We start from the raw sequence: 25,469 nt of genomic DNA, 5'->3' as shown, positions 1-25,469 counted from the left end.
GTACGGGAATTGAACCCACACTGCTGGCATTGTTCTGCATTACAAGCCAGCTGTTTAGCCCACTGTAAATGCAATTCTGTACACGATTAACGAGAGGAGGAGGCTGCACAAATATCCCCATCCTCAATGATGGAGGAGCCCAGCACATCTGTGCAGAAGACAAGGCTGAGGCATTCGCAATCTTCAGCCAGGAGTGCCGAGTGGATGATCCGTCTCGGTCTCCTCCGGAGGGCCCCAGCATCACAGATGTCCGTCTTCAGCCAATACGATTCACTCCCGGTGATATCAGGAAACGGCTGAAGATACCAGATACTGCAAAGGCTCTGGGCCCTGACAATATCCTGGCAATAGTGCTGAAGGCTTGTTCTCCAGAACTTGCCGCACCCCTAGCCAAGCTGTTCCAGTACAGCTACAACACTGGCATCTACCCGGCAATGTGGAAAATTGCCCAGGTGTGTCCTGTACACCAGAAACAGGACATATCCAACGCAGCCCATTACCACCCTGTCAGTCTACTCTCCATCGTCAGCAAAGGAGTCATTAACAGTGCTATCAAGTGGCACTTACTCAGCAATAACCTACTCACTGACCCTTTAAGATTCCTTTGGCGTAAAGGCATTTATACACACTCACAGGTCCAGCCATTGATTTCCACAATTATTTCAAATAATGTTTTCCAAACTGTAATAATTTCTCACAAATCGTAACACGACTGCAGATATTTTTCTGGCCTCTCATGATCCAATGTCTTTTCAACGCTCTGTGACTTGACTGAACAGTAATCTGTATCTGGTCCCCAGTTTCCTCTGTTCCGTTAACTCCACACTTCTTTGAAACAACTTTTCATTTCTCTATTTTCCTTAAAAAGCTGGCCTTTAAGTTTCCGACATCTATTTTCTTAAACATTACTTCATAGTATGGCTTTTCTTCTAGCAAGGCTGAGAGATATGTTCCCTCTCTAACCTCCTAAAACCTCCTAAAACCAATTGCTTCTGGCAGAGCTGTGAGAGCCGCCTCCTCTCTCACGACCCTTGTCCAGCAAGAATCTAACTGCATGTTTTACCGTTCCGGGCACAGGAACATTAAATTGAACCCACTTAAAACTAAACCTTATTTCTCATGTTTGCCAATCAAATATAAATCCCCTTTATTTTCCAACCATAAAAAAGAACTGATTGGTTGCCAAGTGAATTCTGATTGATAGCTGCACTGTCATGGAGAATGTACCAATTGTGACTGACAGTTAACTGCCAAGTATTGTTTGAAATTTAAATCATTTAAATTATTGGGCAAGGCATTACCCTGAGTAATGAAGCAAAAATTGGCTGTCACTTATTTTGTTTACAAAACAGGTGCAATATGTCTACATGTTCTTTCTGCCTGCAAAGAAAAGGGCCTGTGTATGAGTGAATGTAGCTTCCAGTACACACAAATGCACTAAACTGCAAGTCTGACTGACAATCCTAAATTGTTTCTGGTAATTTTAGCACACTGCTATTTATCCAACAAATGTTGTCCAATTGCAGAATCACATCGAACGTTGGACACTGTGTTTTGAATTTTTCAATCATTGGCTGGTTGGGTAGGATCTGTAACTCACCTATAGTGGACAGTGGAAGGGACATGTTGTTTGATATGGCCCGCAAGTCTTCGACACGTACATCTTACTTAACTAGCACCACACTGGCACTGAGATTCATATACCACGTGTCCACATGGGTGTTGGCAGAACATCATTTTGATTTGACAGCAGCAGCCTGTTAGTGGTGAGCACCACTCCTGGTTCTACTGCAAAGAAACAGCGTGAGACAGCTAGCTTCAATGATTGGAGCATCAATCACGGAACAATCACAAAATCACAGAATTGTTACGGTGCTTAAGGAGGTGATTTGTCCCACTGTGTCTGCACCAATTCTCCAACTGACCATTCTGACATAGTGCCAGTCCCCTGCCTTTCCCCCAGATCCTTGCCCTTGTTCCTATTCAAATAATCCTCCAATGCCCGACTGAATGCCTCAGTTGATCTTCCTCCATCTCCAAGCAGTGCGTTCCAGACTCAAATCATTTGTGCGCAAAGTTTCTTCTCGGAAAACCAAGGTGGTTTTAGAGATTTATATTTGTATTAGTAAACATTAGAAATAAGGTATATGTTTAAGTGGGTTTATTTTTATGTTCCTGTGTCAGTGAGGCCCCTGTAGTTAGATTCATGCTGGAAAAGGGTGTCTGTCGGTGTGGAGATTTGGTTCAGTTCCAACTCTGATAGAGAAGAATAAATATAATTGCTTAGCAACTAGAGGCGCCTCTAAGAAAAAAGGTTTCCCTTTATATTTTACTTTTAGTTGGAGGCTACAGCATTTGGTAACAAGAATATAAAGAGACATCTCTCCGCATTGCTAGAACAAAAGCCATACCATAGCGTAAAGGTTAAGAAAACCAGTGCCATAAGTCTAAAAGACAACCACTGAAGGAAACTAGATAAATGAAGAGGAGTTTCCAGGAAGCATGAAGCTAAAGGAATGAAGCGGAATTGGGAGAAGAACAAGGTATTGTTCATTTCAAGTCACCGCTACTCGTAAAAGGCCAGAAAGATATGTAAAATGGTTCTAAGATTTGTGATATCCTACTACAGTCAAGATGGAGACATCCTAAAAGGGGCTGGTGTAAAACCTGGAATGGATTCGCTGGTAGAAGTGGACTGGAAGATCTGTTCAAAAGAGTCCTTTGGAAACTGTGTAGTGGATTTTGGAATGCAAACTGCTAATCATAGAATTGCTACACTGGAGAACAAGATCATTCAGCCCATCAATTCTGCATCAGCCTCTAAAAGTACACCCTACCTAGGCCCACTGGGCCACTTCACCCAAGGCCGGAATTGAATCAGGTCCCTGGTGCTGTGAGGTAGCAGTGCTAACCACTGTGCCACCATTCCGCCCTAACTATTGAATAGTGTTTTGCTTTATGAATTACGCTCTCCGCCTGTCCTTCCACCTTGAATGATCGATTCACATTTAAACCCAGGTTCCTCTCCTCCTGCACCCCGTTAACAATTTGACCTCTTACGTTACATTGTCTCTCCATGTTCTTCCGACCAAAATGCATCACCTCACATTGAACTTCATCGTCTGCCACCTATCTGCTCACTCCATCAACTTGTCTCTGCTCCCAAGTTTTGTACCAGCCGCAAACTTTGAAATAGCTTTAGATCACGAACATGCCAGTCACAAGCGGAGTCTTTCAGAAAACCAGGACTGCACCTGTGCTGTGCGCAATCAATGGCTCACATCATTGAAGAGGCACCCTGACAGGATGCAGCGGCGGGATCAGAGAACTCCATAACTCCATTTAGTCTGGCGTGGTGATTACTGCACGCGTTAATAATAGCCATCGATCCTTCCTTCACCATCTGAGGACAGATCTGAATCCGGACTGCGACATCACCCCAAAGGCCAACTCTCTTGTGTTTGAATAATGTTCCCTCCTCAGACTGAGTTCCCAGTATGAGATTGTTCTTTAGGAAACAGTGACTTACATAGATTGACATAGAATTTGCAGTGCAGAGGCAGGCCATTCGGTCCATCGGCCCTTGGAAAGACCACCCTACTTAAGCCCACACCTCCACCACATCCCCATAACCCAGTAACCCCACTGATAGAAATCTACTTTTCTGATAGGCAATAAAGTTTAAAGGAAGAAATGATTTAGAGACATTATCTATTAAAAGTCATATATTAACCATGACAGCAGAAAATGCTGAGAGCATGGGAATGAATCAGATAAGGAAGTCAGTTTGAAAACTGCTACACAGTGCAAGGCCATGCTGCAGAATAAACTCATTGTTATCAGTATTGGGCAAAGATGCCAGTCTTAGAAAACATGGTGGGAAACAGCTGTTTTGATCACACCAGAGATGGAAACATGCAGAAATTCTCTCATGCCACATTATCTCTTAAAACTTGATAGACAGACATTTCAGTCGAATTAGATGAATTATAATTATTTCAACCCAATCACAGCCAGAAAGGGGACAGAAACTTAAAGATTATGATCTACTTAAGAGACCGGGAGAGAACCTTCTTTCCCATTCCGGAATCATCTTTAACCTAACCTTTGAAATCTATTCTTTTTGCTTTCCTTTGCAAGCCGCCATTTTTTTTTGTTTCATTTTTGTATTGTGCATTTTGACCTGAAGAAATTCCCACGAACTGAATTATATATTGAATTCAACTCAACCTTCTGTATTTGCGTTGGACAATCGAACTTTCTAAATTCTGTACTCGCATTTAATTGACTTGATCAGTAGACTTTAAAAACGGACACAAATAAAGCGACAATTTACTTCCTCCATAGAAACTCAGTCTCAAGTTCTGTCGATTAATAGATGGTGCGGCAACACATAAATATAACAACAAAGTACAGATCCATCGGCCACCTAAACCTTTTGAACACTAAGGGAAATTTAGTGTGGTCAAACCTGCACATCTTTGGACTTGTGGGAGGAAACCGGAGCACCCGGAGGAAACCCACGCAGACACGGGGAGAACGTGCAGACTCCACACAGACCGTGACCCGAGGCTGGAATCAAATCTGGGACCCTGGCGCTGTGAAGCAGACGTGCTAACCACTGTGCTACCGTGCCATGCCAAAAAATGGAATCTAAGTAAACATTGCCCAACATTTAGGCTTATTATTTTTAATTTAGAGTGCCCAATTATTTTCCACCCAGTTAACGGACAATTTAGCGTGGCCATTTCACCTCCCCCACACATCTTCGTGAGTTGTTAGTGTCTGACAGTAATTACACAATATTACTCTGTGGGAAGGGACCTGGTAATAAATCATCACCAAAACTCCCCCTCCCCACCTCATTCCCACACCCACCGACCCCCATCCCATCCCCACCCACCTTTACACACCCCAACCCCACTCACCCCCACCCTCCCCACTTCAACCCCAGCCCCACCCCCACCCACCCCAACCCCCAACCAGCCCCATCCCCCACCCCACTCCAACCCCCACCCACCCCAACCCCCAGCCCCACCCCCACCCCACTCCAACCCCCACCCACCCCAACCCCTCAACCAGCCCCATCCCCCACCCCACCAACCCCCACCCACCCCAAACCCTCAACCAGCCCCATCCCCACCCCACTCCAACCCCCAACCCCACTCACCCCCACCCACCCCACTTCAACCCCAACCCCCAGCCCCACCCCCACCCACCCCAACCCCCAAACAGCCCCATCCCCACCCCATTCCAACCCCCACCCACCTCAACTACCAACCAGCCCCATCCCCCACCCCACTCCAACCCCCACCCACCCCAAACCCTCAACCAGCCCCACCCCCACCCCACTCCAACCCCCAACCCCACTCACCTCCACCCACCCCACTTCAACCCCAACCCCCAGCCCCACCCCCACCCACCCCAACCCCCAACCAGCCCCATCCCCACCCCACTCCAACCCCCACCCACCCCAAACCCCAACCAGCCCCATCCCCCACCCCACTCCAACCCCCATTCCCTCACCCCCGACACATCCCAACCTTCACCCACCCCAAACCCACTCCAACCCCACCCCACCCCAACCCCCACCCACCCCAAAACCACCACAACTCCCACCCCACCCCAGCCCAACCTCACCCCAATCCCCACCCGAACCCCCACACAACCCCAACCCCCACCTAGCTCACTCAAGCCCCACCCCCACCCCAACCTCCACCCATCCCAAACCCACCCAAACACCACCCCAGCCCCAACCCCAACCTAGCACACTCCAATCCCAACCCCACCCCACCCCAACCCCCACCATCCCAAAACCACCCCAATCCCCACCCCACCCCAACCCCCACCCAGCCCCAAGGCCAACCAAGCCCACTCAAACCTTACCCCCACCCCAACCTCCAACCATCCCAAACCCCAACCTAGCCCACTCCAACCCCACCCGACTCCGACCATAACCCCCACCCACCCACCTCCACCAAACCCACAAAAAAACCCACCCCAATCACCCCAACCCCACCCTAATCCAACCCACACTCCATCCCAACCCCACCCACAGTAACCCACCCCCACTTCATCCCAACCCCACCCACAGTAACCCACCACCACTTCACCCCCACCCCCACCCACAGCAATCCCAACCCACCCCTCCCCCACTCCATCCCAACCCCACCCACAGTAACCCCAACCCAACCCTCCCCCACTCCACCCGAGCCCCACCCACAGTAACCCACCCCCACTTCATCCCAACCCCACCCACAGTAACCCACCCGCATTTCACCCCAACCCCCACCCACAGCAATCCCAACCCACCCCTCCCCCACTCCAACCCAGCCCCACCCACAGTAACCCACCCCCACTTCACCCTAACCCCCACCCACAGTAATCCCAACACACCCCTCCCCCACTCCACCCCAACCCCCACCCACAGCAACCCCACACCCAGTCCACCACAACCCCCACCCACAGCAACCCCGCCCCCACTCCACCGCAACCCCCACCTACAGCAACCCCACCCCCACTCCACCCCAACCCCCACCTACAGCAACCCCACCCCCACTCCACCCCAACCCCCATCCACAGCAACCCCACGCCCAGTCCACCCCAACCCCCATCCACAGCAACCCCACCCCCACTCCACCCCAACCCCCATCCACAGCAACCCCACCCCCACTCCACCCCAACCCCCACCTACAGCAACCCCACCCCCACTCCACCCCAACCCCCACCTACAGCAACCCCACCCCCACTCCACCCCAACCCCCATCCACAGCAACCCCACGCCCACTCCACCACAACCCCCACCCACAGCAACCCCAACCCAACCCCTCCCCCACTACACCCCACCCCGACCCACAGCAACCCCGCCCCCACTCCATGCTTTACGTGTCCCCAGCCTCTGCTCTCTGAGGCACTGTCAATGTTTCAGTTACCTTTGCTGTTAATGTCATTGATGACCTGACACAGTTGCCAGTGAGTTTGCTTCTGATATTAATGCTGATATTTAACCGTTGTGTACAGTATCGCTGTTCCTATGAGGGTTCCGTCAGAAGCTTCCCCGGATCCCAGGTCTCGGCAAGAACCTGCCCAGGACTCAGGTAACAAAACAAACAATTCCTTTGTGGATTCTGACTCAGTTTCATGAAAATATTCAACCTGTTTATTCAGCAGGGTAAGGATTACTCACTGTGTGACTGTACTGGGATGTGTGTATTCAGCAGGGTAAGGATTACTCATGGTGTAACTGTACTGGGATGTGTTTATTCAGCAGGGTAAGGATTACTCACTGTGTGACTGTACTGGGATGTGTTTATTCAGCAGGGTAATGATTACTCACTGTGTAACTGTACTGGGATGTGTTTATTCAGCAGGGTAAGGACTACTCACTGTGTAACTGTACTGGGATGTGTTTATTCAGCAGGGTAAGGGTTACTCACTGTGTAACTGTACTGGGATGTGTTTATTCAGCAGGGTAATGATTACTCACTGTGTAACTGTACTGGGATGTGTTTATTCAGCAGGGTAAGGGTTACTCACTGTGTAACTGTACTGGGATGTGTTTATTCAGCAGGGTAATGATTACTCACTGTGTAACAGTACTGGGATGTGTTTATCCAGCAGGGTAAGGATTACTCACTGTGTAACTGTACTGGGATGTGTTTATTCAGCAGGGTAAGGGTTACTCACTGTGTAACTGTACTGGGATGTGTTTATTCAGCAGGGTAAGGATTACTCACTGTGTAACTGTACTGGGATGTGTTTATTCAGCAGGGTAAGGATTACTCACTGTGTAACTGTACTGGGATGTGTTTATTCAGCAGGGTGAGGATTACTCACTGTGTAACTGTACTGGGATGTGTTTATTCAGCAGGATAAGGATTACTCACTGTGTAACTGTACTGGGATGTGTTTATTCAGCAGGGTGAGGATTACTCACTGTGTAACTGTACTGGGATGTGTTTATTCAGCAGAGTAAGGGTTACTCACTGTGTAACTGTACAGGGATGTGTTTATTCAGCAGGGTAAGGATTACTCACTGTGTGACTGTACTGGGATGTGTTTATTCAGCAGGGTAAGGATTACTCACTGTGTGACTGTACTGGGATGTGTTTATTCAGCAGGGTAAGGATTACTCACTGTGTGACTGTACTGGGATATTTTTCATTTCCTAAGGATGTAAGTGTACCAAATGGAATTTTATCAAGTTCAAAGATTGTCACATGATCATTATTACTGAGACCATTTTTATTTCCCTGATTTATTCATTCAGATAAAATTCCACTAGTCGGAATGTTCCCAAAGCAATAAATGGGCCTTGGGATCACTTCGCCAACATCACTGTCTGTCTCGAATGCAACATTGCACACTTCTATCCAGATGTGCTGGCCTCTGACTGACTGTTAACCTGGTGAAACTGCTCTACAGGACTGTTTGTAAACCAGACAGTGTAGCAGCAAATGTTTGACAGAGCTAAGCGATTCCACAATCAATGGATCAAGTCTGTAGTCCTGCCACATCCAGCAGTGAATGGTGGTGGACACTTAAACAATTCACTGGAGGAGGAGGCTCCACAAATATCCCCATCCTCAATGATGGAGGAGCCCAGCACATCTGTGCAAAAGACAAGGCTGAGGCATTCGCAACAATCTTCAGCCAGGAGTGCCGAGTGGATGATCCATCTCGGTCTCCTCCGGAGGTCCCCAGCATCACAGGTATTCAGTCAATTATATTCTCTCCATGTGATATCAAGGAGCCCTCGCTAAACTGGAGTCAGTGGGAATCAGGGGGAAAACTCTCCGCTGGTTGGAGTCAGACCCGGCACAAAGGAAGCTGTTGTGGTGGTTGGAGGTCAATCATCTCAGCTCCAGGACATCACTGCAGGAGTTCCTCAGGGTCGTGTCCTCGGCCCAACCATCTTCAGCTGCTTCATCAATGACCTCCCTTCCATCATTAGGGCAGAAGTGGGGATGTTTGCGGATGACTGCACAATGTTCAGCACCATTCACAACTCCTCAGATAATGAAGCAATCCATGTCCAAATGCAGCAAGACCCGGACAATATCCAGGCTCGGGGCTGACAAGGGGCAAGTTACATTCACGCCACACAAGTGCCAGGCAATGACCATCCCCTACAAGAGAGGATTGAATTAATTTTTTAAAATAATAAATTTAGAGTACCCAATTCATTTTATTCCAATTAAGGGGCAATTTAGCCTGGCCAATCCACCTGCCCTGCACATCTTTGGGTTGTGGGAGCAAAACCCACGCAAACACAGGGAGAATGTGCAAACTCCACACTGACAGTGACCCGGGGCCGGGATCGAACCTGGGACCTCGGCGCCGTGAGGCAGCAGTGCTAACCACTGCGCCACCGTGCTGCCCTTCAATTTTTTGAATAATCTTTATTGTCACACGTAGGCTTACATTGACATTCCGGCGCCTGTTCGGATTCGCTGAGGGAGACTTCAGAATGTCCAATTCACCGAACAGCACCTCTTTCGGGACTTGTGGGAGGAAACTGGAGCGCCCGGAGGAAACCCACGCCCAAGCTGGGAATTGAACCTGGGAAACTGGAGCTGTGAAGCAACAGTGCTAACCACTGTGCTACCGTGTCACCATCTACCCACCGTCCCGTGACATTCAATGGCATTACCATTGCTGAATCCCCCACAATCAACATCCTGGGGGTTGCCATTGATCAGAAACTGAACTGGGACCAGACACATTAATACTGTGGCTACCGGGGCAGGTCAGAGGCTGGGAACCCTGCAGTGAGTAACTCACCTCCTGACCCCCAAAGCCTGTCCACCATCCACAAGGCACAAGTCAGGAGTGTGATGGAATACTCTCCACTTGCCTGGATGAGAGCAGCTCCAACAACACTCAAGAAGCTCGACACCATCCAGGACAAAGCAGCCCCGCTTGATTGCTCCCCTTCCACTAACATTCACTCCCTCCACCCCCGACGAACAGTAGCTAGCGGTGTGCCTCAGGGATCAGTGTTGGGTCCGCAATTGTTTACAATTTACATCAATCATCTGGATTGGGGACCAAGTGTAATATGTCAAAGTTATGAATGGTGGAGTAAAGTGTGCATAGGACACTGAAGGTCTGCAGAGGGATATAGATAGTTTAAGTGAGTGGGCAAGGGTCTAGCAGATGGAGTTCAATGTTGGTAAAGGTGAGGTCATCTATTTTGGTCGGATTAACAGAAAAATGGACGATTATTTAAATGGTAAAACATTGCAGCATGTTGCTGTGCAGAGGGACCTGGGTGTCCTTGTGCATGAATCGCAAGAAGTTGGTTTGCAGACGCAGCAGGTGATTAAGAAGGCAAATTACATGTTGTCCTTCATTGCTAGTGGGTTGGCGTTTCAAAGCAGGGAGGTTGTTTCCACTGGCGGGTGAAACTAAACTAGAGGAAATAGCCTCAAAATAAGAGGGAGCAGATCTAGGACTGAATTGAGGAGGATCTTCTGCACCCAAAGGGTTGTGAATCTGTGGAATTCCCTGCCCAGTGAAGCAGTTGAGGCTACCTCGTTCAATGTTTTTCAGAGAAAGCCAGATGGATTATTGAACAGTAAAGGAATAAATGGTTACGGGAAAGGGCGGGTAAGGCGAGCTGAGTCCACAAAATGGAACAGGCTCAAGGGGCCAGATGGCCGACTGCAGAAACTCACTAAACCCACTTCCAAATCCACGACGATTACCATCTATCAGGACAAGGGCAGCAGATACCTGGGGACCCCACCACCTGGAGGTTTCTCTCCAAGTCACTCACCACCCAGACTGGGAAATATATCTCCGTTCCCTCACTGTCTCCGGGGCAAAACCCTGGAACACCCTCCCAAACAGCACAGTGAGTGTACCTACACCTCAGGGACAGCAGCAGTTCAAGAAGGCAGTTCACCATCACCTCCTGAAGGGCAACTAGGGCAGGGCAATAAATGCTGGCCTAACCAGTGATGCCCACACCCTGTAAATAGACTTCTAAAAAATTAAACAAATTACATATTTAAAATACGAATTACATTAGCTAGAGGCCTTCTTTATATGAGCTGCGAAAGAAGTTTCTCACCAAACCGTTCGATGATAATCATACAGAACAAATCTATATTCATTTTAATTTATTTTTTCGTCCTGACCTTTCTATTAAGCAATGAGTGAGATTAAAAGACTCAAAAAACTCACCAGAACTTACACGGCTGCTTTGGGAGGTCCCACATCACGTTGCGAACTGGCATTTGTATTAACCTTCTCCTCGCTCGCTCTATCAAAGACCCGTCTCCTCTCTCGCTCTCTCAAACTCCCGTCTCCTCTCTCGTTCTATCAAACTCCTGTCTCCTCTCTCGCTCTCTCGAACTCCCGTCTCCTCTCTCGCTCTCTCAAACTCCCGTCTCCTCTCTCGTTCTATCAAACTCCCGTCTCCTCTCTCGCTCTCTCGAACTCCCGTCTCCTCTCTCGCTCTATCAAACTCCTGTCTCCTTGCTCGCTCTCTCGAACTCTCGTCTCCTCTTTCACTCTCTCAAACTCCCGGCTACTCTCTCATTCTTTTAAACTCCAGTCTCCTCTCTCGCTCTCTCAAACACCCGTCTCCTCTCTCGCTCTCTCAAACTCCCGGCTCCTCTCTCGCTTTCAAACACCCGTCTCCCAAACACCGTCTCCTCTCTCGCTCTCTCAAACACCGTCTCCTCTCTCGCTCCCTCAAACACCGTCTCCTCTCTCGCTCTCTCAAACACCCGTCTCCTCTCTCGCTCTCTCAAACTCCCGTCTCCTCTCTCGCTTTCAAACACCGTCTCCTCTCTCGCTCTCTCAAACACCCGTCTCCTCTCTCGCTCTCTCAAACTCCCGGCTCCTCTCTCGCTTTCAAACACCCGTCTCCTCTCTCGCTCTCTCAAACTCCCGTCTCCTCTCTCGCTCACACAATCTAGCGTCTCCTCTCTCGCTCTCTCAAACTCCTGTCTCCTCTCTGCTCTTTGTAAACTCCCATCTCCTCTCTCGCTCTCTCAAACTGCTGTCCCCTCTCTCCTTCAGTCAAACTTCCGTCTCCTCTCTCGCCCATTCAAACTCCCGTCTCCTCTCTCGCTTTCAAACTCTCGTCTCCTCTCTCGCTCTCTCAAAATCCCGGCTCCTGTCTCTCACTTTCAATCTCCCGCTCCTCTCTGCTCTTTGTAAACTCCCATCTCCTCACTCGCTCCCTCAAACTCCCGTCTCCTCTCTCGCTCTCTCAAACTCCCGTCTCCTCTCTCGCTGTCTCAAACTCCCGTCTCCTCTCTCGCTCTCTCAAACTCCCGTCTCCTCTCTCGCTCTCTCAAACTCCAGTCTCCTCTCTCACTCTTTCAAACTCTCGACTCCTCTCTCGCTCTCTCAAACACCCGTCTCCTCTATCGCTCTATCAAACTCCCGTCTCCTCTATCGCTCTTTCAAACTCTCGACTCCTCTCTCGCTCTCTCAAACTCTCGTCTCCTCTCTCGCTCTTTCAAACTCCCGTCTCCTCTCTCGCTCTCTCAAACTCCCGTTTCCTCTCTCGCTCTCTCAAACTCCAGTCTCCTCTCTCACTCTTTCAAACTCTCGACTCCTCTCTCGCTGTCTCAAACTCCCGTCTCCTCTCTCGCTCTCTCAAACTCCCGTCTCCTCTCTCGCTCTCTCAAACTCCGGTCTCCTCTCTCGCTCTCTCAAACTCCAGTCTCCTCTCTCACTCTTTCAAACTCTCGACTCCTCTCTCGCTCTCTCAAACACCCGTCTCCTCTCTCGCTCTATCAAACTCCCGTCTCCTCTATCGCTCTTTCAAACTCTCGACTCCTCTCTCGCTCTCTCAAACTCTCGTCACCTCTCTCGCTCTTTCAAACACCCGTCTCCTCTCTCGTTCTATCAAACTCCCGTCTCCTCTCTCGCTCTCTCAAACTCCCGTCTCCTCTCTCGTTCTATCAAACTCCCGTCTCCACTCTCGCTCTCTCGAACTCCCGTCTCCTCTCTCGTTCTATCAAACTCCCGGCTCCTCTCTCGCTCTCTCGAACTCCCGTCTCCTCTCTCGCTCAATCAAACTCCCGTCTCCTTGCTCGCTCTCTCGAACTCTCGTCTCCTCTTTCACTCTCTCAAACTCCCGGCTACTCTCTCATTCTTTTAAACTCCTGGCTCCTCTCTCGCTCTCTCAAACACCCGTTTCTTCTCTCGCTCCCTCAAACACCGTCTCCTCTCTCGCTCTCTCAAACACCCGTCTCCTCTCTCGCTCTCTCAAACTCCCGGCTCCTCTCTCGCTTTCAAACTCCCGTCTCCTCTCTCGCTCTCTCAAACTCCCGTCTGCTCTCTCACTCACACAATCTAGAGTCTCCTCTCTCGCCCTCTCCAACTCCTGTCTCCTCTCTGCTCTTTGTAAACTCCCATCTCCTCTCTCGCTCTCTCAAACTGCTGTCCCCTCTCTCGTTCAGTCAAACTTCCGTCTCCTCTCTCGCCCGTTCAAACTCCCGTCTCCTCTCTCGCTTTCAAACTCCCGTCTCCTCTCTCGCTCTCTCAAACTACCGGCTCCTCTATCGCTGTCTCAAACTCCTGGCTCCTCTATCGCTGTCTCAAACTCCAGTCTCCTCTCTCGCTCTCTCAAACTCCCGTATCCCCTCTTGCTCTCTCAAACTCCCCGCTCCTCTCTCATTCTTTTAAACTCCTGGCTCCTCTCTCACTCTCTCAAACACCCGTCTCCTCTCTCGCTCTCTCAAACACCCGTCTCCTCTCTCGCTCTCTCAAACACCCGTCTCCTCTCTCGCTCTCTCAAAGACCCGTCTCCTCTCTCGCTCTCTCAAACTCCCGTCTCCTCCTTCGCTCTCTCAAAGACCCGTCCCCTCTCTCGCTCTCTCAAACTCCCGTCTCCTCCTTCGCTCTCTCAAAGACCCGTCTCCTCTCTCGCTCTCTCAAACACCCGTCTCCTCCTTCGCTCTCTCAAAGACCCGTCTCCTCTCTCGCTCTCTCAAACTCCCGTCTCCTCTCTCGCTCTCTCAAACTCCCGTCTCCTCCTTCGCTCTCTCAAACTCCCGTCTCCTCTCTCGCTCTCTCAAACACCCGTCTCCTCTCTCGCTCTCTCAAAGACCCGTCTCCTCTCTCGCTCTCTCAAACTCCCGTCTCCTCTCTCGCTCTCTCAAACACCCGTCTCCTCTCTCGCTCTCTCAAAGACCCGTCTCCTCTCTCGCTCTCTCAAACTCCCGTCTCCTCCTTCGCTCTCTCAAAGACCCGTCTCCTCTCTCGCTCTCTCAAACTCCCGTCTCCTCTCTCACTCTCTCAAACTCCCGTCTCCTCTCTCTCTCTCAAACTCCCGGCTCCTCTCTCGCTTTCAAACTCCCGTCTCCTCGCTCGTTCTCTCAAACTCCCGTCTCCTCTATCGTTCTCTCAAACTCCCGTCTCCTCTCTCGCTCACACAATCTAGAGTCTCCTCTCTCGCTCTCACAAACTCCTGTCTCCTCTCTGCTCTTTGTAAACTCCCATCTCCTCTCTCGCTCTCTCAAACTGCTGTCCCCTCTCTCGTTCAGTCAAACTTCCGTCTCCTCTCTCGCTCGTTCAAACTCCCGTCTCCTCTCTCGCTTTCAAACTCCCGTCTCCTCTCTCGCTCTCTCAAACTGCTGTCCCCTCTCTCGTTCAGTCAAACTTCCGTCTCCTCTCTCGCTCTCTCAAACTCCCGGCTCCTCTCTCATTCTTTTAAACTCCTGGCTCCTCTCTCGCTCTCTCAAACACCCGTCTCCTCTCTCGCTCCCTCAAACACCGTCTCCGCTCTCGCTCTCTCAACCACCCGTCTCCTCTCTCGCTCTCTCAAACTGCCGTCCCCTCTCTCGTTCATACAAATTCCCGTCTCCTCTCTCGCTCGTTCAAACTCCCGTCTCCTCTCTTGCTCTCTCGAACTCCCGTCACCTCTCTCGCTCTATCTAACTCCCGTCTCCTCTCTCGCTCTCTCGAACTCCCGTCTCCTCTCTCGCTCTCTCAAACTCCCGTCTCCTCTCTCGTTCTTTTAAACTCCTTGCTCCACTCTCGCTCTCTCAAACTCCCGTCTCCTCTCTCGCTCTCTCAAACACCCGTCTCCTCTCTCGCTCTCTCAAACTCCCGGCTCCTCTCTCTCTCGTTCAAACTCCCGTCTCCTCTCTCGCTCACACAATCTCCCGACTCCTCTCTCGCTCTCTCAAACCCCTGTCTCCTCTCTCGCTCTATCAAACTCCCGTCTCCTCGCTCGATCTCTCGAACTCCCGTCTCCTCTCTCGCTCTATCAAACTCCCGTCTCCTCGCTCGATCTCTCGAACACCCGTCTCCTCTCTCGCTCCCTCAAACACCGTCTCCTCTCTCGCTCTCTCAAAGACCCGTCTCCTCTCTCACTCTCTCAAACTCCCGTCTCCTCTCTCGCTCCCTCAAACACCGTCTCCTCTCTCGCTCTCTCGAACTCCCGTCTCCCCTCTTGCTCTCTCTCAAACTCCTGCCTCCTCTCTCATTCTTTTAAACTCCTGGCTCCTCTCTCGCTCTCTCAAACACCCGTCTCCTCTCTCGCTACCACAAACACCATCTCCTCTCTCGCACTCTCAAACACCTGTCTCCTCTCTCGCTCTCTCAAACACCCGTCTCCTCTCTCGCTCTCTCGAACTCCCGTATCCCCTCTTGCTCTCTCGAACTCCTGCCTCCTCTCTCATTCTTTTAAACTCCCGGCTCCACTCTCGCTCTCTCAAACACCCGTCTCCTCTCTCGCTCTCTCAAACTCCCGGCTCCTCCGTCGCTCTATTAAACTCCCGACTCCTCTCCGCTCTCTCAAACACCGTCTCCTCTCTCGCTCTCTCAAAGACCCGTCTCCTCTCTCGCTCTTTCAGACTCCCGGCTCCTCTCTCACTTTCAAACTCCCGTCTCCTCGCTCGTTCTCTCAAACTCCCGTCTCCTCTATCGCTCTCTCAAACTCCCGTCTCCTCTCTCGCACACACAATCTAGCGTCTCCTCTCTCGCTCTCTCTAACACCCGTCTCCTGTCTCGCTCTCTCGAACTCCCGTATCCCCTCTTGCTCTCTCAAACACCGTCTCCTCTCTCACTCTCTCAAACACCCGTCTCCTCTTTCGCTCTCTCAGACTCCCGGCTCCTCTCTCACTTTCAAACTCCCGTCTCCTCTCTCTCTCTCTCAAACCCCCGGTTCCTCTCTTGCTCTTTCAATCTCCCGTCTCCGTTCACGCTCTTTCAAACTCCCGTCTCCTCTCTCGCTCTCTCAAACTCCCGTCTCCTCTCTCGCTCTCTCAAACTCCCGGCTCCTCTCTCACTCTCTCAAACTCCCGTCTCCTCTCTCGCTCTCTCAAACTCCCAGCTCCTCTCGCTCTCTCCAATTCCCGTCTCTTCTCTCACTCTCTCAAACTCCTGTCTCCTCTCTCGTTCTTTCACACTCCCGTCTCCTCTCTCGCTCTCTCAAACTCCCGGCTCCTCTCTCGCTCTCTCAAACTCCCGTCTCCTCCTCTCGCTCTCTCAAACTCCCGGCTCCTCTCGCTCTCTCCAATTCCCGTCTCCTCTCTCACTCGCTCAAACTCCCGTCTCCTCTCTCTCTCTCTCAAACTCCCGGTTCCTCTCTTGCTCTTTCAATCTCCTGTCTCCTTTCACGCTCTTTCAAACTCCCGTCTCCTCTCTCGCTCTCTCAAACTCCCGTCTCCTCTCTCGCTCTCTCAAACTCCCGGCTCCTCTCTCACTCTCTCAAACTCCCGTCTCCTCTCTCGCTCTCTCAAACTCCCGTCTCCTCTCTCGCTCTCTCAAACTCCCGGCTCCTCTCTCCCTCTTTCAATCTCCCGTCTCCTTTTGCGCACTTTCAGACACCCGTCTCCTCTCTCTCTCTCTCAAACTCCCGTCTCCTCTTTCGCACTTTCAGACTCCCGTCTCCTCTCTCTCTCAAACACCCGGCTCCTCTCTCTCTCTCCCAAACTCCCGTCTCCTCCACAAATGTGAGGTAATGCATTTTGGAAGGGCTAATGCAGGTAGGGAATATACGGTGAATGGTAGAACCCTCAAGAGTCTTGAAAGTCAAAGAGATCTAGGAGTACAGGTCCACAGATCACTGAAAGGGGCTACACAGGTGGAGAAGGTAGTCAAGAAGGCATACGGCATGCTTGCCTTCATTGGCCGGGGCATTGAGTATAAGAATTGGCAAGTCATGTTGCAGCTGTATAGAACCTTAGTTAGGCCACACTTGGAGTATAGTGTTCAATTCTGGTCGCCACACTACCAGAAGGATGTGGAGGCTTTAGAGAGGGTGCAGAAGAGATTTACCAGAATGTTGCCTGGTATGGAGGGCATAAGCTATGAGGAGCGATTGAATAAACTCGGTTTGTTCTCACTGGAACGAAGGAGGTTGAGGGGCGACCTGATAGAGGTATACAAAATTATGAGGGGCATAGACAGAGTGGATAGTCAGAGGCTTTTCCCCAGGGTAGAGGGGTCAATTACTAGGGGGCATAGGTTTAAGGTGAGAGGGGCAAAGTTTAGAGTAGATGTACGAGGCAAGTTTTTTACGCAGAGGGTAGTGGGTGCCTGGAACTCACTACCGGAGGAGGTAGTGGAGGCAGGGACGATAGGGACATTTAAGGGGCATCTTGACAAATATATGAATAGGATGGGAATAGAAGGATACGGACCCAGGAAGTGTAGAAGATTGTAGTTTAGTCGGGCAGTATGGTCGGCACGGGCTTGGAGGGCCGAAGGGCCTGTTCCTGTGCTGTACATTTCTTTGTTCTTTGTTCTTTGTTCCTCCTCTCACTCTCTCAAACTTCCGGCTCCTCTCTCGCTCTCTCAAACTCCCGTCTCCTCCTCTCGCTCTCTCAAACTCCCGGCTCCTCTCGCTCTCTCCAATTCCCGTCTCCTCTCTCACTCGCTCAAACTCCCGGCTCCTCTCGCTCTCTCCAATTCCCGTCTCCTCTCTCACTCGCTCAAACTCCCGTCTCCTCTCTCGCTCTCTCAAACTCCCGTCTCCTCTCTCACTCGCTCAAACTCCCGTCTCCTCTCTCGCTCTCTCAAACTCCCGTCTCCTCTCTTGTTCTTTCACACTCGCGTCTCCTTTCTCGCTCTATTAAACTCCCGACTCCTCTTCGCTCTCTCAAACTGCCGTCTCCTCTCTCGTTCAGTCAAACTCCCGTGTCCTCTCTCTCTCGTTCAAACTCCCGTCTCCTCGCTCGCTTTCAAACTCTCGACTCCTCTCTCGCTCTCTCAAAATCCCGGCTCCTCTGTCGCTGTCTCAAACTCCAGTCTCCTCTCTCACTCTCTCAAACACCCGTCTCCTCTCTTGTTCTTTCACACTCGCGTCTCCTTTCTCGCTCTATTAAACTCCCGACTCCTCTTCGCTCTCTCAAACACCCGTCTCCTCTCTCGCTCTCTCAAACTCCCGGCTCCTCTCTCTCTCGTTCAAACTCCCGTCTCCTCTCTCGCTCACACAATCTCCCGACTCCTCTCTCGCTCTCTCAAACCCCTGTCTCCTCTCTCGCTCTATCAAACTCCCGTCTCCTCGCTCGATCTCTCGAACTCCCGTCTCCTCTCTCGCTCTATCAAACTCCCGTCTCCTCGCTCGATCTCTCGAACACCCGTCTCCTCTCTCGCTCCCTCAAACACCGTCTCCTCTCTCGCTCTCTCAAAGACCCGTCTCCTCTCTCACTCTCTCAAACTCCCGTCTCCTCTCTCGCTCCCTCAAACACCGTCTCCTCTCTCGCTCTCTCGAACTCCCGTCTCCCCTCTTGCTCTCTCTCAAACTCCTGCCTCCTCTCTCATTCTTTTAAACTCCTGGCTCCTCTCTCGCTCTCTCAAACACCCGTCTCCTCTCTGTAGAGGGTGCCATCTCCGCTACTCCACTACTGGGCCGATATCTGGGGTTTGAATATCTGTGTGTGTCTCTCTCCAGCTGGCACTGAAACTTCAGAGGCCAGGGGATGTCGCACTGGGACACTTCCACTGAAGAGAGCACTGATTCAAGCCTGCCGTTTATTCCTAACCGACAGCCTGAGACTTATATCACACAGATATTCAGACCCCTACCAATACCCAGGTGATTCTCTCTCTTGCCGGTGGTACAACCCCCACCCGGTTCCTACTCCACTAGAGTAGCTTTCCCAAGAGAGAGAATAGGACACTGCTGTTTATTTCCTAACCAGCAGTCTGTCCTGAGTGAATCGCTCAAGATGACCCTCGATTCTTGAACCCGGAATTAAGGTGAGGAGTATTTTTAACAATGACTTGGTCAGAGATCGCTGGTGAAGGATTGAAGAATTTAAACGACTCCAATTAGCATCAAATCAAGATTTATTGTAAAACCCAGGTCAAAATCATCAACAGAAGAAACACAGTAAAATCTTATGCTCTAATACAACTAAGTCTATTCAAAAGGTAATATAGCGGACACAACGAAAATTCTTACGGTTACACAGGTTTTAGCAAAATCACAAGGCACAAAACAAGTTCCCTTCCCCAAAGCCTCAACCACTATTAAAATCAAGGGAGTTTCGCAAGCTGCTGCGGGTTACTTACGGTCACAGGCAGCAGAGGTCAAGTCAGGGGTGCAGAGGTCGAGCCAGGAACGAAGCGTCCCCCAATCGAAAACACAGCCCCTTTTATATTGTTTTACCTGGCTTTGTCCTGTGATCGGCCAGCCCCTTTTGCATTGAAAAAGGTAAGATTTAAAGTTCCCGCTGGTCCCGCCCCCTTTGAGCCGGTCAGACCTGTCGAGATGGGAGTACCTCCCCTAGGTCCGCCTCCAGTCTGTTTTTTGAGATAACGAGGTTGAGCTCCCTTGAAGATTTTCAAAGACTTCCATCTGCTCCGGAGATAGCTGCTATGTTGATGGGGTGTTGATTGGATTCTGCTCTGGTGGAGGCCAGGTCATTTACATCTGCATGGGGCTATGACCATCCCATTGTCCTGCTTGCATGCAAGCCTCCTGTGTATTCCCGTGCCCCTTTGTCTGTGTTTTGATGTTATCTTGTTGTCTGGCTCCTTCTTCCTTGTAGCTCCTAGGGGGGGTGTTTGTGAATATTCTCTCTCTATGTCCCTACTCAGCTCAGCGGGCCAAGCCTGCTGGGAAAACTGGTTCTGTTCCCTTGGCTGGAAAGTCAGTTTACAGTCTCTGAGTTTCTCCAAAAGGGCCGAATTGCCCGAAAACCTTACAGATGCCCCTTCGATACGTCCCTACCTGCTTGGACCGTATCGACACAGGTGAAGGGCAATTGTTTGCCTTTGTGTGGACCGTAGGTCCCCCCCTCAGCAACATGCGAAATTACAATTCCCAAGACAGTTCCCTTAATCTAGGCTACCCCTGGTTTCAATGAAAGGGAAAGACAAGACCATATCTAATTTAAACACACAGTAACATATACACATTTCACCGGAACCCCAAACGTAAGGGTCCCTGCACATATATCACAATCAAGTACACATTTCACCGGGACCCCAAACGTAAGGGTCCCTGTACATATATCACAATCAAGTACACATTTCACGCGAATCCATACAACTATTTACAATTGCATCTGTTTATTTCACCAAGGATCCTCCTTTCTTGGCTGCACTCCGCTTCTTCCCGTTGAGGGCTCTTCATTTATCCTCCATCGTCGATACCTGCAGCTGAGAGGTTTAGTCCAACTGAGGCGACAGCATAATGTACCCCCTGTACAACATTTCCTTTGTGGGGGCAAACACTAAACCATTCTCAGGCCCCCCCCTGGTGGTGATCGGACAGTTGTGAGGGTCGATCGGTTGGGCTGTGGGCAGGGGTCGCTTTACCTGAACCAGCAGTTCGGTAGCTTCTACAGTCATCCCTTCCCTGGGCGTTACACATCCCTCCCCACTGCGGTCAATTTATCCCGTTCCCTGGGTTCTGCCACCACCTTACAAAAGTGATTAATGCCCCTTGTGGACATGCCTTGGTAGATCCCCATGAACACCAATAAATGCCCCGGTCAGAAGCCCACCCCTTATCCCCGCAAACGGTGATCCTACCCGGTGACCCCGTGATGGTCCGGTAGGTGTTGTCCAGTCCGTTCCCAGTCCGAGGACCGATCCCTCATGTCCAGCCTCAGCTTCCTGGGCCACCACCGTCTCCCCAAAGGAAGGTCCCCCTCACAGGTTGAACACACCCGCCTGCCCTCAGTCACCCTAACCCGGTCAGTCGAAGGACTCTTCTGCCTCGCCTCTGCGGAGTTCTCCCGGTCCCACCATCGCCAAGATCATCAGCAAGCTCCACATCGTCCGGTGCCCCATCTGTAAAAACAAAACACATTCTTGCCTCTACAGCCCTACCTACCTTAAAGTGCATGGGTTCTATCCAGTGGCAGCAGCAGCTCCTGCTTTGAAGTTGCCGCAGCCTGTCTGGGGTTCTGTGTTTACAGCCCGGCTGCACCAGGGTCCTAGTGCCTGGTGCTTCATCATTTTACCCTTGCACCAGGCGCTTCTGTGTCCCCACGATCCCAAATACCTCACACACAACTACACACTAATTTAGAACTAGCAGGGGGAAAGGAAAGGGAATATGTTATATACAATGCCACCCGTCTCCGGGTGGCCAAATTAAAACTGTGCCCCGTTAAACTGGGGCAGTCCACCTGTTTGGTCCAACGGCTCGGGCCAGACCGTCCCCTCCCGGGGGTTCGGGCTGCCCCTTGCCTCTCCTTTCCCAACAGGGTTCGGTGATCCCTCATCGCTCCCTTCTACTCGGGCCCCCTTACTGCGGGACCGGGTGACAGGGAGGTGTGATGGGGACCATCTTACCGGGGGCTTGGAGACCCGATTGCTCCTTCGTCCCCTGACTGGTTCCCAAACCCAAGGTGGTACCTCCACTTCCTCCGCCTCCTTAGCCTCTATACTAAGGCAGGCTACCTGACCCACAGGTAAGGGCTTGGGAATCCTTACTGTCCCTGGGCTGGGTGCTTGCAGCACGGTCGGTTTCTTTGGGACTGCCCCTTCGGGACAGCACCTTGTCACCGGTTGTGTGACCGTGGAGTCAGGGACCTCCCCCACCGTCGTTAATTCTACGGGGGGTTTCTCCACTACCACCCCCCGTCTTCCCCCCACCTTGCTCTTTTTTGTCCTTATGGGGTGGAACAATTTAAATTGACTGATGTGGCGTTCGCATGGGTCCCACCTTAAGGGATTTAAACTGCAAATAGCCCCTGAGGCAGCCTCCAGAATGGGACCCTGCACCTGGACCGGACCAGGGTCTGGGGCTAGAACTACCCCTGCGCTCCCTTTTTCCTGAGGCTGCTCCCTGGGTAGTCATACGGGTTCTTGTGGTGTGGGTGCGGGCAGGCCCTGGCCCGTTGCCATTGCCACCTGTCCTGAGCCTTGCAAAAGGGCTAAAATCTTACTTATTTCGATGGTTCCCGGGGCAGCTGCTCCTACCGCCGGGGTCTGACTCTCTACTGCGGGAGCCCTCTCCTGCTTGCTAGGGTTTCTACATTCCCTCTTGAAATGCCCGGCCTTCCCACACCCGTAGCATACCGGTTTCTCGTCGGAGGTCCGGGTGCCCACATGCTTCCACTCTCTCTTAGGGCCTGCTGGCGCGATTTCATGCACCCTACCCTTAAGGGGCTTGTCCTCACCCCTCTCCCCATTACGATATGCAAGGGTGAGTTTCCTAAGGACCTCTGCCTCATTAAGGTCCGGACTCTGCGGGTCGAACCAGTGTTCGGCCTTTGCCCTAACGTGAGGGAGACAGTTAGCTACGAGGGTCTTCAGCCAGTGGGCTGTTCTCTCATCTAAATTCTGCCTATCCGCGGGAGCCCCACACGCCTCCACATAGACAGTCCACAGCCTGTCTGCGAACATAGTGGGAGATTCCCCTGGTTGCTGCTTGGTTTCCCCCACCCTCATGAAAGGGCTCCCCAGATTCAAGCCCATTGCCTCCAGAACAGCAGTCTGTGCTGCCGCCCAGGTGTCAGGTCTTCCCCCATTCCCAGAGGTCACTGTCCTGCATAGCTGGGCATCTAGGGTTATCAGGAGCATCTTTATTTGCTCCCCTTCGTCGCAGTCATTGATGTTGGCAGCCTGTTCCACCTCCATAAAATGCAGCGACGGATCCCCCTTTGGAGTTAGTCTGGGAACGTGGGCCACCATCCCCCTGAGCGCGGATGCCCCATGAGGAACGATAATGTCGCCCTCAACCGGTCCCCTGTTTGCCATCCCCGCCGGGGGACCATACCTTCTTTGTCTGACAGGGCACATCCGCCCTACCTGGGGTTCCTGCTCCTCCTCCCCACTGTCCAGCTCTCTTGCCCCGTTGGGTAGCCCCCCTGTCCCCGGGCTAACTACCCATATAGGAGACGCCGCTATCTGGGGATACACCACTGACCCCCCTTGGACCTGCCCCTGACCGGGCGGTCCAAACCCTACCTGCTGACCCGGCCCCATCACCGGCATCCCAGGCAGCGGTCTGTCCCCATCCCATGGGGACCCACATACGAAACCAGGCGGACACGCCGCCAGTTGGGGGTACCCTGCCGACCCCCCTTGGACTTGCCCCTGAACATGCAGTCCGATCCCCCCCTGCCGGCCCGGACACAATCCCGGTGCCTCAGGAGGCGGTCTATTCCCCTTGGCCTTTGGGGAATCATCCGCTGCGAGGAGCACCTTGCCCCTAGGGAACCCCCCTGGACCTACCAGGTGTATCTGTCCCCTGACCTTGGACAAGGCCTCCTCTAACTCCGTTATTCGTGCCTGGCACGGCCCATGGGCACAGTCCCCTACTTCCTCGCGAGCCACTCGGTATGCTGCCTGGATGTCCCGGAACTTCCCCTCTATCTTCCTACACTGCTCTGTACTCCGAGCATAGAGTTCCTGGAGCCTCCGTTCCTTTTCTTTCCCCTCCACTATCTGGCAGTGGAGATAGTCCTTCTCACACCGGTTAGACTCGCTTTCCTGTTTCATTTCTGCCCTTTCTTCCCGCAGTCGTTCTGCTACACTCGCGCTGTCCTGTTTAATTTCTGCCATTTCTTCCCGCAGTCGTTCCGCTGCGCTAGCGCTGTCCCCTGCGCTGGCCCTCACTTCTCTCAACTCCTGCTCTAACTCTTCGACCCTATCCTCTGTCTTGACTACCTGCTCAGACAGGCAAACCAGCCAAACTGCCTTCTCCAAGTGCCTTTTGTGCGCCTTGCTTTCTGTCCATGCAGCAGCTGCCATTACCGGTTGCTCCGCATTGATCAATTCTGAGACCCAAGGTTTGGTGAGGTTGACCTTTTGCCACAAATATGAGGATATTCTCTCCTCCATTTTGCTTCGTTCCCTCACCCCCTCTGCCAAGTCACATACTCCAAACCACCGGGCTCCTGCCCCGGTCGCCATTGTAGAGGGTGCCATCTCCGCTACTCCACTACTGGGCCGATATCTGGGGTTTGAATATCTGTGTGTGTCTCTCTCCAGCTGGCACTGAAACTTCAGAGGCCAGGGGATGTCGCACTGGGACACTTCCACTGAAGAGAGCACTGATTCAAGCCTGCCGTTTATTCCTAACCGACAGCCTGAGACTTATATCACACAGATATTCAGACCCCTACCAATACCCAGGTGATTCTCTCTCTTGCCGGTGGTACAACCCCCACCCGGTTCCTACTCCACTAGAGTAGCTTTCCCAAGAGAGAGAATAGGACACTGCTGTTTATTTCCTAACCAGCAGTCTGTCCTGAGTGAATCGCTCAAGATGACCCTCGATTCTTGAACCCGGAATTAAGGTGAGGAGTATTTTTAACAATGACTTGGTCAGAGATCGCTGGTGAAGGATTGAAGAATTTAAACGACTCCAATTAGCATCAAATCAAGATTTATTGTAAAACCCAGGTCAAAATCATCAACAGAAGAAACACAGTAAAATCTTATGCTCTAATACAACTAAGTCTATTCAAAAGGTAATATAGCGGACACAACGAAAATTCTTACGGTTACACAGGTTTTAGCAAAATCACAAGGCACAAAACAAGTTCCCTTCCCCAAAGCCTCAACCACTATTAAAATCAAGGGAGTTTCGCAAGCTGCTGCGGGTTACTTACGGTCACAGGCAGCAGAGGTCAAGTCAGGGGTGCAGAGGTCGAGCCAGGAACGAAGCGTCCCCCAATCGAAAACACAGCCCCTTTTATATTGTTTTACCTGGCTTTGTCCTGTGATCGGCCAGCCCCTTTTGCATTGAAAAAGGTAAGATTTAAAGTTCCCGCTGGTCCCGCCCCCTTTGAGCCGGTCAGACCTGTCGAGATGGGAGTACCTCCCCTAGGTCCGCCTCCAGTCTGTTTTTTGAGATAACGAGGTTGAGCTCCCTTGAAGATTTTCAAAGACTTCCATCTGCTCCGGAGATAGCTGCTATGTTGATGGGGTGTTGATTGGATTCTGCTCTGGTGGAGGCCAGGTCATTTACATCTGCATGGGGCTATGACCATCCCATTGTCCTGCTTGCATGCAAGCCTCCTGTGTATTCCCGTGCCCCTTTGTCTGTGTTTTGATGTTATCTTGTTGTCTGGCTCCTTCTT

General features: G+C 51.5%; 1 protein-coding gene across 5 annotated transcripts in view; it reads left to right on the top strand.

Moving 5' to 3' along the window:
* LOC140409368 (disintegrin and metalloproteinase domain-containing protein 12-like) overlaps positions 1–25,469 on the top strand; it is a 653,965-nt gene that overhangs the window by 214,070 nt on the left and 414,426 nt on the right. For all 5 annotated transcript variants that reach the window (XM_072497812.1, XM_072497813.1, XM_072497810.1 and 2 more), the window contains exon 5: positions 7,021–7,097. In XM_072497812.1, coding sequence (XP_072353913.1) covers positions 7,021–7,097 — 77 coding nt within the window. The remainder of the gene's footprint in view (positions 1–7,020; positions 7,098–25,469) is intronic.

This window comes from Scyliorhinus torazame, chromosome 3 (genome assembly GCF_047496885.1).
Source record: "Scyliorhinus torazame isolate Kashiwa2021f chromosome 3, sScyTor2.1, whole genome shotgun sequence".
Lineage (NCBI taxonomy): Eukaryota > Metazoa > Chordata > Chondrichthyes > Carcharhiniformes > Scyliorhinidae > Scyliorhinus > Scyliorhinus torazame.
Note: the sequence above shows the minus strand (reverse complement) of the source record. Positions and strands in the feature narration are given on the sequence as shown.